General features: G+C 34.6%; 1 protein-coding gene across 2 annotated transcripts in view; it reads right to left on the minus strand.

Annotated features, from left to right (window-relative positions):
- Positions 1 to 13,092: 13,092 nt before the first annotated feature.
- The window catches only part of LOC132190698 (zinc finger FYVE domain protein), a 105,509-nt gene continuing 99,829 nt past the window's right edge, over positions 13,093 to 18,772 (minus strand). For both annotated transcript variants that reach the window (XM_059605742.2, XM_088510315.1), the window contains exon 36: positions 13,093 to 13,867. In XM_059605742.2, coding sequence (XP_059461725.2) covers positions 13,802 to 13,867 — 66 coding nt within the window. In that variant the 3' untranslated portion in view covers positions 13,093 to 13,801. The remainder of the gene's footprint in view (positions 13,868 to 18,772) is intronic.

The following is an 18,772-nucleotide window of genomic DNA, read 5'->3' on the forward strand; positions in this document are numbered from 1 at the left end:
TTTTTTTCTCACAAAAATTTTAATTTTTTTTTTTTTTTTTTTACTTTATATCACATTAATCAATTTATTTCTCATTTTTCTTCACATCGTATGAGTTTTTTAGTAATTTGGGTTTAATTCCAATTATGAAATATGTGTTACCAAACTAAAAAATTTGAATAATTATACAATTCCAACCTCCTCTATTTCTGATAATAACAATTCTTTTTCCTAATGAAATACTCATTCCACAAATCAAACGAGGCCCAAGTGTTAAAAGCTAAAACTTACTCACTTGTATTTTGCAAAAGTGTATGCTCGTATTTTGTATTGGATTGCAAAAAAATTGTCATTTACTGGTCGGTTGCAGTTGCTTTCCTCCATCCTCTACACTGTCCAGGTGTATTGGTCTTTTATTTTTATCCTTCCCAAACAGATTATTCATCACTTAGAGCAAAAATTCAATAGATTCCTTTGGTGTGGTTCTGGTGTTGAAAAAGCTAGAGAGATTGGAGGACTGGAATAAGGTTTCAATGCTTAGACATATCTAGAACCTCTTTGTGCAAGTTGGATCTCTTTGGGTGAAAGAGTATTTGCTAAAAGGCAAATGCTTTGGCAAGTTAAGATCCTTCAAGGATGCTCTTAGAGTTGGAGGAAACTGTTAAAATTGACAGATCTTGCTAGACAATTTATATCTTATAAGGTAGGGAATGGGGGAGCATATATTTTATGGCTTGATGATTGGCATCCTGTTGGGGTGTTACTTGATGCTTATGGTCATCTTGTCATCTATGATAATAGGAAGTAATATCCATGCTCAGTTGTCCTTTGCCATCCGATCCTTGAAGGGCTTTGGCATTGGAAGGCAGCAAGGCCCGGCCACCTCATTAATTTTCATTTTTTTTTTTAAGGGTTTAGTTTATATATATATATTATTTTAGGACACATGGCATTTTTATGTGGTGACTAAGTGTAATCGAACCTAACGGAAGTATTAAGTTGGCCTTTTTCCCGTAAGTCATGTACTATTTATGATAAGATTTAAACTCCAGGTGAAAAAAAATAAAAATGTGCAAACCCAAGTACTAATAAAATATTTAACTCTAAGTTCTAATTAGACAACATCCTTCCATATAAGATCATGTAAAGAGCCATTTGACTAATTTAAGATTTTATAAATTCAAAAGAAAAAAACTGCACATGAATCGGACAATTGTGTTGTCTTTGTAACATACTTGTAACTTTATTTGCATTTTATGAGATAGTTTTTGCTTCCTTGAAACTCTCAAACCTCTTTAATATTTGAATTCTAAGAGATTCACAACATTTACAAATCATGGTCTACAATTGCAAAGAACGTACAAGGTGGCCTGTAGTTGCTCTCAATAAAACAGTAAATGAACAACTTAATAAGGCTATCTAATGGGCACACGAGTTCACAACGATAATAGTGGGGCCTTGATGGTTCTTACAATTGTTAGGAAGTGAAGCTTACAATTGTAATCAGATTGAAGAAATATGATCGTCTCTATTTAAGTTGCAATGGAAAGATTATTTTATGGTCTAGATCTTGTTTTGCTGCATTTAATTGTGTATGTAGTCATATGCGTGTGTACTTTTTTTTTTGGAAAATAATATCCCTCTTCATTCAATCATGATAAGAACATCCAGAGCATGAAAGCTCTAAATAAGAAGAGCATGTTGCTTTAAAATTACAACATCACGGATACATGTGTACTGCCATTTAACGATCCGTTTTGACAATGAATTTGTGCTCCATTAGATTAGGACGCCATTTATGTACTGCAACAATTAAAGCGAGCATTTATTTTTCCATGAGTGGATAGTTACTATAAAAGAACAAGATCCTCTCCTGTCCATCTTGAATTGGATAATATTCAGTTAATGGTCAGAATCTCTTTAGAGAGATCATGAGGCCATAAATGAGACACATGTTTATAAACAAAAAAATAATAATAAAATAATATATATTTTTAAAAATAATCAAAAAATTTTAAAAACTAAGGGGTGGCCGGCCACCCTAGTTGGGGCTGGGGCTGGCTTCGACTAGCCTAGATCGTCAGTCTGGGGTGGCTCATGGCCATTGGGGGTGGTCCAGCCACCCCCAAGGGCCAAATCAAAAAAAATAAAAATTTTGATTTGACCTTTGGAGGTGGCCGATGCCGGCCCTTGGGGGTGGCCGAAGCCACCCTAAGGGCCCTTGGGGGTGGATCGGCCACCCCCAAGTGCCAAATTTTTATTTTATTTTATTTTTTGATTTGGCCCTTGGGGGTGGTTCGGCCACCCCCAAGGGCCAAATCAATTTTTTATTTTTATTTTTTTTATTTGGTCCTTGGGGGCCATGAGCCACCCCCAGCTCCAATTGGGGTGGCCGACCACTTAGTTTTTTTTTTTTTTTTTTTTTTTTTTAATATTTTATTATTATTATTTTTAATTATTTTTAATATATATATATATATATATTATTTTTTTATTTTTTTTATTAATGAGACATGTGTTTCATTTATGACCTTAGAATTTCTCTATAGAAATTTTAACCATTAACTAAATATTTTCTAGTTCGAAATGGACCAGAAATGATCTGTTCCCTACTATAAAGTGCTTTGACTAAAATATGCGGTGGGTCTATTAGTTTGCATTGACAATAGAAGGCCGTGGAAAATCTAGTGATGCCAACACTGGAGCTCGAGTTATCGCCTCATTGAGAGACATGAAGGCTCGATTCGCTTCATCAGTCCATTTGAAACCATCTTGTTAAAGGGTTGAGTCAATGGGCGGGCTATGGACTCATAATTGTGGACAATAATACCCGATTAGCCCGAGGAGCCTCTGTAAAGCCTTTAAAGACTTGGACTTGGGCCATTCCAACATTATTGGAGTGCACAACAACTCCCATTCAGCCAATAACATGGCCCTAAGGGTAAAAATGTGGTTACGGTTAGTGGTTAGTGGCTAAAACTACTAATCGTAATTACCTAGGCGGTTAGTAAAATTTACTAACCACCACCGCTAACCGCTAGGCGGTTAACCGTTGGTTAACGGTTATTAAATAAATAACCGCCTCTGCTAACCGATTTTTACAAGTTGGGCCTTTTAGACCACTTTTGAGAGTTGAGCTTTTTTTGGGCTCACTTTAATCATTTTTTCCCCCTTTTTTTCTGTTGCCTTTTAAAGGCCGTTTTAGCATCAAAATTTGTTATATACCTCAAATTGGGCTGAATTAGTATAAAAGGAGCCCATATTAAAAAATTTAAAATATTTGACTACAAATTTACATTAGTTTACATTTACTTGCACTAAAAAAAAATTCCTTAAATGCATTTCATAACTTGTTAAGAATCAAGTTATGGACTTATAAGTTTATATTTTATAACATACATTGGAACTAAGTCTCTAGATACTTAATTGTTGTATTAGTATGAATTGTATACTTAAGACTTATGTCATATATATATATATATATATATATATATATATATATATATATATATAATATAATTTGTTATTATATAATCATATGATTTAATCATTAGTTGATCATGTGCCATAATCATATAAATTATAATGATAATACATTAACACTTCAATTGTAGTTATAAATAACACATTGTTTAATCCAATGCCAATTAATAATTAATTTGATATTATATGAAATGTGATTATCATTGTATATGAATAATATGAATCATATGATTAACTTGATTAAGTATTTGAATTGTCATTGAATCAAATGATTAAGTATTAATCTTATACATTTATATTATTCAATATGCATAAATGTATAATTATAATTTATAACATATATGGACTTATAAGTTTATAACATACATTGGAACTAAGTCTCTAGGTACTTAATTGCTGTATTAGTATGAATTTATATATTTATGACTTATGTCATATTATATAATCATATGATTTAATAATTAGTTGATCATGTGACATAATCATATAAATTATAATGATAATACATTAATACTTCAATTGTGGTTATAAGTAACACATTGTTTAATCAAATGCCAATTAATAATTAATTTGATATTATATGAAATATGATTATCATTGTACATGAATAATATGAATCATATGATTAACTTGTAGACTTATAACTTATGAGTTATGTCATATTATATATGTATTATTTGTTATTATATAATCATATGATTTAATGATCAATTCATCATATGATATAATTATATAAATTATAGTGATAATATATTAATACTTAAATTGTGATTTAATTATCTAAAAAAAATTATAATTTAATCATCAAATGATCATGTTATAAGTATAAACATTATTATTATTATAATTATAAAAATATAAAAATATATATTATATAAAAATGCGGTTAGCGGTTATGGTTAGTAAACCCAATAATCGCTAACCGCTAGGCGGTTAGCGATTTTTCACTAACCGCTAGGTGGTTAGTAGTTTTTTACTAACCGCTTTTAAGGCGGTTAACGGTTATAATGGTTACCGAGCGGTTATTGGCCCAAGTAATTCACCTTAACCTATTTTTTGAAACGTATCTGATTGCATGCAGTAACTTTTTAAAAATGCACTTTGCAACGATATATTTTCTACGAGTTAGTTTAAAATCACACTTTAATTATACGAAATTTCAATGACGAACGCATTATAAAGTATCTTTAAGACTTCCTTTTTCGTTGTGATGGAATAAGAAAATTGATCATGGCTATTATTATATTTGACCGCTCTCTAGATCCATTTTCACTGAAGCTCTAAAACAAAGAGATCTATCGGCTACAAAACAAAACCACAGGCGTGAATGAAAAAAAAAAAGAATCTGTCGAAAGTTAGAAGAATTTCTTCATTTTGCAATTTCATTTACACTTGACAGACGAATTTTCAGCTTTACTTTCAACATCTAGTTGGCCAGAAATCAAATGAAGCAAAAAAAAAAAAGAGTTCAAACTTCAATTTTTTAACACCTATTTGAACAAGAATTTAAAATGATCACGAAGAACATTATGAAGAAAGTGACTTTCTACCTTAATTGCTTCAAACTCTTTCTCTCTAAATTCTCCTTCGTTTTCTTCTCTATATGTTGGTTGACTAACAACCCCTTACTTTGTATTTTGATTTTCTTCGTAATAAGGTAATAATACATGTATTTATAGGTAGTTCCTACCATCCATTTGATTACACGAAACCCATTTGTTGTTAAGCCTCATACAAAAATATTATGAGAAATGCTACACTTACACCAATTTTCTACTCCTATTTTTTAGAGATATGTTACAGTGTAATATAATGTCTACATTTGACGCATATTTAGTAACTTGTTTGATGGAGAGAGAGGATTGAAATTCAAATTTTAAATTTCAATCCTACCTTTTTTGTGATTGTCCATATGCCACGTCACTAAAAATGGCAGCATTTCTTCATTTTTTTACGAGTCATGATTCAGAGCACGCCAGGCTAAATTTTTTTTTTTTTTTTTTTTTTTCAAAAAAATTAAAATAATAAAATAATAATAATAAAAAAAATCACGGCAGGCGTGCTTCACTGTTGAAGCACGCCGGGCGTGCTCAATATCTTTACCCTTTTTTTACACCCTGAAGTGGCAAGATCCACATCAGATTTCCACTGCCTCTTTTTTCTAAACCCAATGACGTGAACCGGCAGTGGAGACCTTTCTTCCTTCTTCTGAAAATTATTTTCTTTATTTTCTTTCTTCGCGTTTGAGAAAATTTTTCAAGCTTGAAGATTATTCTCTCATATCTGGTTTCTTCTTTCTTTTGAAATGAGAAAACAACAGAAGGAAACGAAGAAAACCCATTTCTGTGAGATTTTCTGGGTGTGTTGTTGCGGAGGGAGGCTTAGGGAAACTGAACTAAACATGGAGAATCTTAAGAGTGAGCATATGTAGAATCTGTCAAGAGACATATTGCAAGCTAATATACCAAAAGAAACATAATTTTTGAAAAACACAATTTGAGAAAAACATGGCATTGTTTTAATTTAGCATAATTAAAAGAATAATCTAATTGGTTGTTTATTTATTTCGTTACTTATATTTTTAAATTTTTTAAACTTGATCCCCCTCAATACTTTGTCACTAACAAATGGACAACAAATTCTCCCTGGAGAACCCTAAACGAGATGCACAAACTGAATATATATATATATATATATATAAAATCATCCCTATGGGCATTTTTTCACGATCTCTACAGCGTAATACAATTGAAGGTAAAGTTTTCGTCTAAAACATCAATTGGGACATGTCTCCCTCTCGGTCATCTCCCAAACTCTCCCTCAATTGAAAGTAACAACGGTTTTGAAGCGTAACATGATTTTCATGATCGATATGACCGAAAGGGAGACGGGTCCCAGTTTATGTTTTAGACGAAAACTTTTTGAGTTAACAGTGGTTTGTTGTTAAGTTTTTGTTTAAAAAAACATATGAGAAGCACATGTGTTGGGACACATGGCAGCTTTAGGAATTAGGTTGGAGGAAAATTGTCATTCCCAAACCCATTTTCTCCCCCCACCGGCACTGGTGTGAGATTCTCTCTCCTCCGAGCGTCTGCCGATGATCACCTTTTTCTCACATATCTCTCTCTCTACAAAACGAGGGAGGATAATTTTTGAGGTAATTTCACACTTCTCTCTCTCTATCGGTCATCCCTCACCCGATGACCTCTCTCTTATCTACTAAAAACGACCACGTTTAACAAATCTAAGACCCTTTGTAGATCCCTTTGTTTTCATTTTTTCCTCCTCTGACGTCCCGAAACCCTAACCTCGCTCTGCAATTGAAAAATTCTCGAATGTCAAGTCTCCCATGCCCAGTGGCGAAGCTAGGATTTTGATTGAGAGGGGTCAACATTAATATATATATATATATATATATATATAGTGACAAAATAAATAAATAAATTCAACAAAAATTTAATTTTTGTTTAAAACATATAATTGTAACTTACAATTTATTTTGCTAGGGTTCATCAAACTGGAAACTGTTGTAACAGATTCTGATTTTATTGATTGATATGTTTTAGGACAACATTCATTAGAAAGTTGGGGAGTTAGGATCCATGAGAGTTGAGGAGCTTTGACCTGGCGGGAAAAGCATAATTGTAACTATCAAGCAGAGGGAGAATAATCTGTGAAGTGCTATTTGGATCATATTTTTGCCTCTTCACTCAGTTTTACCATACAGTTTTAGCTATGGTGTTAATTTATGTTATTTCAATGTTATGAAACAATAGCTTTTAGATGCTTGCTAGGTACCTTTGACTATATCATATGGCTTAAGTAGGGTGAGTTCATTCCTTGTTGCAGAACAAGGGTGCAATAGTTTTCTCGTTTGTATAAATATATTGATGCATAATAGCAGTTAGAAGCTAAATTTATATGAATATCATATCATTAGCTTTTGGCATGCTAAGAAGCAGCCTGTTGTCTTGAGATTTAGCACAGAAGTTGAATATCGTGTCATGGCCATCACAACTGCTGAGCTCTAATGGCTTCGAATGCTACTCAAAGAATGTGCCATGGCCATCATAGCTGCTGAGCTCTAATGGCTTTGAATGCTACTCAAAGAATTGCAAGTTTCTCTCCATGATTCTCCTGTACTCTGGTGTGATAATACAAGAGCTATTGCCTTAGCTTCCAATCCCATCTACCATACTCGTACCAAGCATATAGCAGTTGACTACCACTTCATCCGTGAGAAAATTCGTCACAAAGATCTTAGTATTAGCTACATTCCAACTCAAGATTAATGTGCCGATATCTTCACAAAGGGTCTTACCTCCTCTTGTTTTCTTTTCCTTAGAGACAAACTCATGTCACTCCCTCTCCCATTCGTTTGAGGGGGCTGTTAAGGAACCAATAGAGTCTGTTTTGGATTCACTCTTTGAATCCAAATAGATCTGAACCACTCTCTAGCATTATCCTTATCTCTAGCATTATTCTTATAGTTGTTTTTATCTTTTCCCTTTAGTGTTCTAGTTGTATTTGTTCTACTTGTTTGTATTGTATTAGTTCTCCTAATTTGTATCAAGTTTGGGTTTGACAGGTTAGGGTTTGGTGACTTAAAATATCAACTATAATTTCCATAAGAAGATTTGGCATGAATGCTAACTAATGGGTTTAAAATTGAGTTCTCAATATGGATGAGGAATTGGCTTATCCATATTGGCTAATTGTTCAACATGATCGTATTTTAGTACATAATATTTTGATACAACTGTTGAACTTTTTATTAGAACATAAATATTAAAAGATAAGAAGACTATACAAAAGTTTAAAGTCTATTACACTTATGTCCGTTTCAAATGTTACCAAAGTCCATTCCACTTCACGTTCTAATAGTTACAGAAAATGAATAGTCTCAATTAATGTGGTTTTATTTAATTGTTATTTAATACAAATGTAAGAATGTCTCTAATCGAGTGTGAGAGACAATTATAATTAGAGTTGTTTGAGTTCTATTATGCTATTAGAGCTATAGGCTAGCGCCATTCGATCTTGTCATTTCCCACACAGGTAGTGCCTTGGCTAAGTTCTCCAACAACATTGTCATATTTTTTTTACTTAGTTTTGTGGTGTTGTGCTCAAACCCGTCGACCCTACATATTAACCATTGGTTTATCTTCATTAGATATTACCAGATCTGGTCTTAACGAATGTCTCTTTCTCTCTTCTCAATCATTGTTCCTTAATAAGTGACCGCTGTGTCGAAGACATGTTTCACCGTTGGCGCACCCTCATCATCACATTTTCGGCCAAAGTAGCCGATGTCCAAGTTACAGCCATAATAGCCACTACTGGCCAAAGTAGCTGATGTCCAAGTTACAACTATAGTAACTGTTGCCGGCTAAAATTTGCCGATGTCAAAATCCTGGTAAAAAGTAACCGATGCCGGCCAAAAAGTTACTGAGGTTCAAGTGCGGCCAAAAGTAGCCAATACCAGCCAGAGTTGCTGAAGTTCCAGTTTCGGTCATAGCTGCCGATGTTATAATTTAGGCAATAGAAGTCATTTCTCAGCCCTTTAATGTTCAAGATCAAACCTCAACATACATGATTTACCGTTGGGTTTGCGGGGACGTATTAGAACTGTAACATCCCCAGCCCGTTAGGGTTAGGTTTGTTAATGATTTTCTTACTCGCAAAGATCCATAAGGTTTATCAACTAACAATACTAGTATAACAATGAATGCATGAAAGTCTAGAATATCATGTCTAAAAATAATAACTAAACTGAAATATTCTTGTTTAACAGAAATATGTCTCGCAACGAGATAGAGATCCTTATTAAAATAAATCTATCAATCTCTGAAAGAAAACTGTGCCAACGCACTTATTAACTTGACTAATATGAAATCATAAGAAATCCTAAATACGCCCGCCCCCATTCCGGCCTCCTAGTGCAGCCTGGTCACCACCTGAAACAAGAAATAAAAACTGATGAGCCCAAATGGGGCCCAGTAAGTGAAATCTACAACCATGAGCAGTTTTACTCCTTGTCCCGTTTTGAAAAATGGAACTCATAACTACATATGTTCCCAGTATATTTTTAAAGAAAACAGAAAGCAAATAAAATATATTTTCATCAATAAAATTTTCGATAGTCTTTATCTCATACTAGGGCTCATGTATACTGTACCCCCATTTACTAGGGTTGCGCGGTCCTTGCGACCTGGGATGAGATACTGTGGTCGCAGCCCCGTCCCCTGGCCAGCCGATTAACTCTGGGTGCACTCAGCATGGCAAAAATAAAACCATGATGGAACCACCTTCTGGCAGAGCCTCTTTCAGCGATTGCGACTCCATCCTTAGCATCGGTACCGAGCTTCTTTCTTGTTTCTCTTGGGGCCAAAAATACTCTCCTCCCTATGTGTGCCCCCATTTTATAACACTCTTTTCTCATTTCTTGTACTTCTCTAGGTACATCTTAGGGCAACATGTATGAGGGTTTATTATCATTTTCTCAAAATTCTCTTTATAAACATCACTATTTTCACAATATTTCTTTTTCTCAAACTTGTCATGCATATAGCATAATTTCAGAATATAAAGAAAATAATCATTTGCAGTTTGAAACAAAGTTGAATAAATAACATGACATGATAATTTTTATAGAAGGGATAGTAAATTCACTTACCTCTTGACTGCAATAAAATTTTCCTTTGACTGCTAACTAATCTCCTGAAGGAAATACAGACACGTTACTACCCTCATACACGTCACAACAAAACATTCTACTACTATTATGAGTTGGCTTGCTAATCAATTGAGAATGAACTTATTTAGGTGTTTAGGTATGCTTCCCAATAAATTTCCAGAATTTATTTTACTCCCTAGGATTCATATATATATATATATATATCTTAATGCACTTTAAATTATTTGTCTATAAAATTTTTTCTCTCATTTATTCTATTTCATCTATATAAATAGATAAGTATACTGCCCACTCTCCCACTTTCATCTATATCTATGTCAGTACACTTTAAACTCTACCATGCATGTATAATATACACGTCGTATACTATATATATGAAAAACCTATAACTTTATATGTGTTGATATATTTTAAGTACTATATATATATATATATATATATATATATATATATATACCTTGAATCATTATAAATATATTGAACAATCAGATGTACATATATTTGAAATCTTTCAACTCATTATATATATTTACATATTTTGGAACAATCTAGATGTACGTATATATTAAAAATCATTATATATATATATATTTCATACATGACCATAGCTGACAGTGAAAGTCTACGGCTAGAGTGGAAAAGAAGAAAATAATATTAATGGGAGAACTTGTTAAAACAACAATTAAGAGGGCTGGTTTTTAAAAACCGTGAGTTTGGCACGTTGTCATAACTTTATTTTCTCTAAGGACAAGTAGGTGTGAGATATGCAATGGAATCACGTATAGAGTAAAAAATGAATCCCTCTTCCCCACTACAAGTCAACACGGTAACCAAGGCTACAATGAACAATAACTTTCACTCCACTTGCTTTTGAATGAGTATATGTAATAATAAGAAGAAAAGTTGTGAGTCCAAGGTCATACCTGCAGGGCTGACACTCACGTTGAGGAGGAAATTGCACCTAGACTTGGTGTGCGTGGATTACTGAGAGAGAGAGAGACGTAGTACTAGGGTTTGTCTTATTTGTATAAATAAGTTTGGCAAGAGGAGAAAAGATAGACGGCGCTTACACTTTAGGGTTTTCATTCATTTTTTTATTTTTTATTTATTTTATTTTATTTTATTTTTTGTTTTAGTTGACGCCTAGGGCTTCCCATATATATATTATTACTATTTATATTTTACTCTTTTATTTTATTTACTTATTATTGTTATCATTATTATTATTATTATTATTATTATTATTATTATTATATATTTTTAATTTGTCCATTCTCATTGTTAACCTAAGCCAACTTTTTTTTTTTTTTTTTTTTTTTTTTTTAAAATCTATGAGTCAATTAAAAATACTCTAAAGGGACTCAGGATTGTCACAAGAACATTATTATTAAAGGACAAGAAGACTACTCCAAAGTCTATTACACTTCCGTCTGCTTCAAATGTTACCAAAGTCCATTCCACTTCACATTCTAATAGTTATAGAAAATGAATAGTCTTAATTAATGTGGTTTTATTTAATTGTTATTTAATACACATGTAAGAATATCTTTATTTAAATAAATTGAGAAGTCTCCACTGTAATGAAGTGTGAGAGACAATTATAATCAGAGTTGTTTGAGTTCTATTACTTTTTACTTGGAAATAGAATACTCAAAGTTGCACCTATTATTATTGTCTTAGCAAAGCCGTGGTGCACAATGAGCTTTTAGAATAGACTAGTTAGCATCTCTGCACCCATAGAAAAGTTGTCTAGTGAATAGTGATTACTTTTGGCTTTTCTAGGAAGTTTTTTGTTTGTGTGATTGGGGGCCAGTTCCAGGCATGAATGATCTTCATAGAGGCCTCTTTTTCCGAAAAGTATCTTATGGGATATATGATGAGATAATGTGGTGGATTTTATTTTTTATTTTTTTTATTTTTACTTTTAAATACAGCATGAGGTTGAGAGGTACGTCTAGAAAGTTGTGTATGACATGACAAAATTGAGGTAGATCCGGATTGGACTCTACCTTAATTGCTACCTTAATCACTTTTTTCATTATGAAGAAAGTGATTTTCTACCTTAATTGCTTCAAACTCTCTAAATTCTCCTTCGTTTTCTTCTCTATATGTTGGTCGACTAACAACCCCTTACTTTGTATTTTAATTTTCTTCTTAACATGGTGAAAATACATCTATTATAGAGAGTTCCTTACACCCATTTTCTACTCGAGATATACTATAGTACAATAAAAAAGACTATTTTTAACCCATAAAAGTCTTTAAGTGTCAAGAGACCACAGGTCCTATCAGTGAATGGGGCCCACAACAACTATAGATGGGACCTGTAATATCTTACCACCTAAAACTTTTATGGGCCAAAATTTTTTTTTTTTTATTGCACTACAACATTTCTCTTTCAATCTTTTTTTTACACGCTGCCACGTCAGATTTCCACTGCCAGTGGAGACCTTTCCTTTCCTTCTGAAAATAATTTTCCTTTTTTCTTTCTTCGCATTTGAGAAAAATTTTTAACCTTGTTTCTCTCATATCTCTTTTCTTCTTTCCTCTGAAAAGACTGAAATGAGAAAGCGAAAGAAAACAGAGAAAACCCATTTGTACGAGATTTTTCTGAGTGTGTTGTTGCAGAGAGAGGCTTAGGGAAAGTGAACTAAACATGGAGAATTTGTCATAGACATATTGCAAGCTAATATACCAAAAGAAACATAATTTTGGAAAAACACAATATGCAAAAAACATGGCGCCATTTTAATTTAGCATAATTCAAAGAATATGCTAATTGGTTGTTTAATTATTTTGTTACTTATATTTTAAAATTTTATTTTTTAATCTCGACACTCAATAAAAAGTCTGGCTCCGCCACCGAGCACCACAAAAGTCTAGCTACCGTGCATCTATGCCCGCTGGAAGCGTTGACACCTTGTACAAGCATGAATTTGAAATGAGATCATTTATATGGTAGATGACTCGGAGGACTTACTTTGTCATTAACAAATAGACAACAGATTCTCCCTGGAGAACCCTAAACGAGATCCACAAACTGAACATTTACAATGCAAAATTTATCCCAAGTGAGGGAATACACGTGTGTGTGTGTACATATATATATATATATCATCCCTATTGGCATTTTTTCACGATCTCTACAGTGCAATACAATCAACTCTAGCAGTTGCAGTACTGTAACCCTATAATATATATATATATAGTCTCAACTTTAAACCTTACAAGAGCAACTTGAGATGAATCGAGATCTATTGAAAATTCCTGATTCAGCCTTGTGATGACGTTTTCTCCGCATATCCCCCAAAGCTTTGACAAAGTTATAGCATATTACCCATAAAACGGGGCCAAGCCAAAATGGTTCAAGATCTCTGATGATTTTAGTGCAGCTTGAACAATGCCAGAGCAGGTAAAGAAGGGTAGACCAAAAAGGTGACAGGAACAAAAAAGAATGAAGGTAAAAATGCCTTTGGTTTTCACCGTCAATTTCGAAAGGATGGCCCTTTCAAATAACCTCGCAATCCATTTTTCCTCAAACAATGTGTGACAGTTGAAACTTCATTGCTTTCGTTGTCACCAAAAAATTTACCTTGGCGAAAACTAAAATTCCTTTAGCTGTAATTTTCCTCTAGCAACAAACTACATGTACTGAGCCAACCATTGTTTACACATATCAAGCACAGGGAGTGCATTTGCATGTAATGCCTGCAAAAAAGTTGCACAAGGATGAGAAAATTTCGTTCTGATCCAATGCGATTAATATCAGACAAAAAAAAAAGAAAAAGAATTTTTGTTTTTTTTTACAAGTCAGCACAAGAGGGAGAAGGGGATTTGAACTAATGACCTCTACTACATTAGGTATGGTTCCAACCGATTGAACTACCTCTTGGGAAAAAAAAAAAAACAAAAAAACAAATTAAGATGTTAGATTGGACAGTATGGATGGTTCATTCAACTCAATTTGGAAAGGTGTTGGCCCATGCTGCATGGACCAAAGAATAGCATCAAGATAGACCAAACCCTGTGAGACATGAACCCTATATGCCATCTTATAGTCTAGTATGTTAATGCGGGACAGATGACTCTTGACACCTACTTTTGGTTGAGAGCAGGGCCCATAAAACCTCCTTTTTTTCTTGGTGTTACCAACAGTATAGACATGCTGACCCTGCCTTCCATTCAAGGTGGCGAGGAGTTACCCTGCCCCATGGCTAAGCAGTAGGGGATGAGTGCTGCATCTTAATCATTACACCAATGTTTACTAGGATGATTTGAGGGTCTTTGCTTGCAGCTAACAAAGACACCAAGAAATAAACCCTCCCTTGTGCTAAGACAACACCTCCTGCCTCAGCATATGAGGAGGGCGTGTCCTACTATCTTTTGATGCTGGAAAGCTGCTCTAAAACCAACTCAATCAGTAGGACAAACTGCTGTACTAAAGTTTAATGCAGGATCTTTAATTCCACCAAAGTATAAGAAAAGAAAGAATTTCTTAAGACAGCTTTAGGGAACAAGGCTATGACACTTTGTTTTTTAAATAAAAGGTTTCAGGCCTTGGGTATGTATTTGAGTGAGGGCTGCAACACTTGCAGGAAGTTAAAATACAACATACATAGTGAAGAGGCTGAGAGAAAAGGACATTAGAAGGGAAAACAAAAATATCAGACCTCAGAGAGGATATATTACAAACCCAAAATATGGCATCACCCAACACCAACATACAAGAACTAAATATAATTCATCAAACACCTTTTTATTTATTATATTTTTACATTTAATTCTCTCTTTTCCGGAACATGCCTCTTACATCATCTTTGTAATGCCCTACCCTAGAGTAATTATGCAATATTATAATTACCACGTGACATTACTACTATTCTTTGACAATGACTAGCAGTGGAAAATGTTACAAGATTTTTCTTTTCTACATCCAAAACTAGGGATGTAAATGAACTAGTTCGTTCGTCAACCTGCTGGGGATCGGCTCGTATAAGTTCGACTCGACTTCAGTTCATTTAATATATGAGCCGTTTATGAACACAAAATTACACTCTATTATTAAATGAGAAATACTCGTATAAATTCGGCTCAACTCGATTAATGTTTGTGAACATAGCTTGTATAAGCTCGGCTTGACTTGTTAGCTCGTTTGTACATCTTTGTGTGTATATACACACACGCATATTAGGGCCGGCAATTTTGACACGACCCACGAACCCGATACGAACACGACACGAAAAAACAGGTATTGGGTTTGGGCTTATTGGGTTCGGGTCGTAATCGGGTCTACCCGATTAAGACCCTGTAATTTCGTGTCTGGCGGGTCGACCCGCAAGATACGGTTACTATGCGAGTCTGGCGGGTCGACCCGCTAGACCCGTTTTTTTTTTTTCTTGCCCCTACCTCTTCCTCCTTTCTTCTTCTTCTTCTCTCACTCAGCTTCTCTCTTCCATCTCTCTCCTCCAGTCCTCATGCTTCCCCTCTTTTTCTCCGTCTTTCTCACAGTTTATTTCTCCTCTTTGGATCTTTCTCTCTCAAAAGTCTCACAATTTTTTCTGTGTGGAATGGAACATGAGATGAGACTATGAGAGACCCACTTATTCTTTTTTCAGCCTACCACGTGGACAATAAATTTTTGGCATTTAAGTTTTTTTTTTTTTTTTTTTTTTTTTTTTTTTTTTTTTGGGGTTAATTTCATCCACTTTATTCGGTTCAAAATCTGCCCACTCTCGAAAAAGAAAGAAAGAAAAAAAAAAATCTCCTCTGCCCAATGCACTTATACAGCCACTCTTAAAATTACAAATAAGAAAAATACAATTTGATAAAGAGTGGACTTATATCAATTAACGTGAATATATTTTCTAAATGCCAAATAAAATAACTCAAAAATAATTAAATACCATTAATAGATAATTAAATATTAAAAGTAATTAATTGGACATGCAATATTTTTTTCAAAGTGTTTGAAACTTTGAAATCACAAAATAATTTATATTGGTTTTTGGTAGATATAGTATAATATAATATTATTTTATATTAATTAAATATTAGTCTTACATCCCGCCCCTACAATAAGGAAATTCAGGCTCCGCCACTACTCTCAAATATATAGATATCATATTTTGTATTGAAATATACATAATTCTTTTTTAGTGGAATGTAATTTGAGCAAAATTAAATTTCTTTATACTAAAAATTATTTTAATAAATGAACTTAGTCAATATGCTTGCTTGTTTTAAGTTTAGGTGAAATCATGAGTTTAGTAATTTCTTTTGGAGTACAATTACGGTCACTTTCCATTTTTTTGTTTTGTTTTGTTTCTTATCCTTTATTAAAGCCTTTAATATCTTAGAACTCAATTTTTTGCATTGACTGTATTGATGTATTATTATTACAATATATATATTTTTTTTAAAAAAATTTATAGTTTAGGGTTTTAACGGGTCGTGTCTACCCAATTAGACCCGGTTATTTTAAAAGAGTAAAATGGGTCGTGTCGGGTTATCCGGCTATTTTCGTGTCATAATCGTGTCAGACCCGATTACCCGTTTAGCTAAACAAGTCGTGTCTGGGTATAAGCTAATCGTGTAACGAGTACTCATGGGTCGTAATTGGGTCGTGTCAGGTACCCATTTTGCCACCCCTAATGCATATAATAATAAAAATAGGTTATATTTATATTAGTATGTCTATTAGTTCTTTCTCTTTCACCCTCAAATCCTCATCTGTCTCCCAGTAAGACCTCTTCTTTCCACCGTCTCTCGTTCATTTCTTTGCCAATACTAGATGGTGGTTAGGTTTCAGACCTTCGAATGATCTGTTACAAGTTTGTCTAACCTACCTACTTATTATTTGTCATCATTCCCTATTCCGTTGGGTGTGGCGAACAAGTTAGAGAAGCTTCAAAGAGATTTCTTATGGGGCGGTCTCCATGAAGAGTCTAAGTTCCATTTAGTTAAGTTGTCACAAATATTCTCTCCCATGCAATTTGGTGGTTTGGGAATTCCGAATTTCAATAAATTTAATCAAACTCTACTGGGTAAATAGTTATTGAGCTTTGCTATGTAAAGGGAAGCGTTTTGGTGTTTGGTTGTAGAAGCAAAATATGGGTGCATGAACGGAGGTTGGTGTACTAAAGCAGTTGACTGGTCTTTTGGTGTTGGAGTGTGGAAACATATTAGGAGAGGGTGGGAGTTTTCTCGAGATCTCTTATGACGTAGCGGAAGACTAAGGTAACTAATCCAAGAGCAGTGTCTTTGATTTTGCAAGGAGAAGCGTCTTCGTCTTCTACCCAAAAGATAAAAACAAGCCCGTAGGCTAAAAGAAAGATAAAACTCTGCAGAGTATTTAAGAGAAAATTCTTTGATTTGATAATAATTTAATTAGTTGAGTTTTACATAATAAGCTAACCTATTTATAGAAGAGAAATACTTGAAGAGAAAGTAAACCAAATCCTAGTAGTACTAGTAAACCTAATCTTAGTAACAATGGTAAACCTAATCCTAATAAGCAAAGGAGAATAATTAAAACAAGTGATGTGACATAAAGGATCTAGGTTTCGAAAAATTTATGATCAAAGGAGAACCTGGGTTTCCTTTTTCCTGTTAGTTTTGCATTCGAAAAATTCAAAAATTTGTGAGAAGGTCCTGCAAGTTTTGCTAGTGGTGGCGCGGCTGGTGCTGCGTGCTAGGGTTCAGAGTGCTTGTTATGGAACGCAGCTTCTCTTTTGAAGCTAAAACCTTCTGCCTTTCGGCAAAGGTTGGGTGTCCTAACCTTCGTCTGGAGGAAAGGATTCATGGGGTATATTTTCACGAGCATTCAGTGTTCGTTGTAGTGGTGGATACGGTGGAAGCGGCGATTCAGGCTCAGGTGAAGGAAGAAATCGCCAAATCTTCTTACCATGAGGGTGATAAGGCCACGATGGTCCATGGGGGAGGTAATAAGGCCGGAAGGTTCTTGGAGGTGTCGGTGTTGGCTAAGGGTGGTCGCAAGGGAGTCTTTTGGCTTCCGGAGGGAAGCTTTGGGAGGGGCTGGCGGCGTTTTGCAGGAGAGCTTCGGCAACTCTTGGCAGCCCAGTTCAAGTTGTCTGGTACGGCTGAGCATGGGGTTCCATCTTCGGCGGGGCTTCTCATGGATGCTCCTTTGGGGGTCGATTCCGGGAGGTCTTTCGTGGATGTCCTTCGATCTACTCCGAGCGTCGAGGCGAGAGCAATAGACTACAAGGTGTGTTACTCGAGGTCTCTCGATTTGTTTCCGGGGTCGTCTTGCTTTGAAATCGGAGTCTGACGGTCTTGGGTTGCGTTTTGCCGTGGATTGCTCTGCGTTGGAGTGCTTGCCTACTCCTTTGGTAGTGGCGGTTGGGTCTGTGAGTTCAAGGAAGAAGAAGAAGGGTAAGATCGGTATTAGTGGGTTGTAGAGGCTTCTAGGGCAAATCCAACGTAAGTTGGACCAGGTCCGTGCTGGGGTTGCTTCGAAGCCCAATCGCAGGAGGAAAAGGTTTTGTATTTTGGGCCTAACCAATTCTATTTCGGGTTGCGTTTTCCGGTCGGTCTTTGAAACTCGATTGGGTCAATACTCGGATCCGGGTCAATACTCGGATTCGGATCAAA

The sequence above is a fragment of the Corylus avellana genome, chromosome 9 (assembly GCF_965113065.1).
Source record: "Corylus avellana chromosome 9, dhCorAvel1.hap1.2, whole genome shotgun sequence".
NCBI classification, from domain to species: domain Eukaryota; kingdom Viridiplantae; phylum Streptophyta; class Magnoliopsida; order Fagales; family Betulaceae; genus Corylus; species Corylus avellana.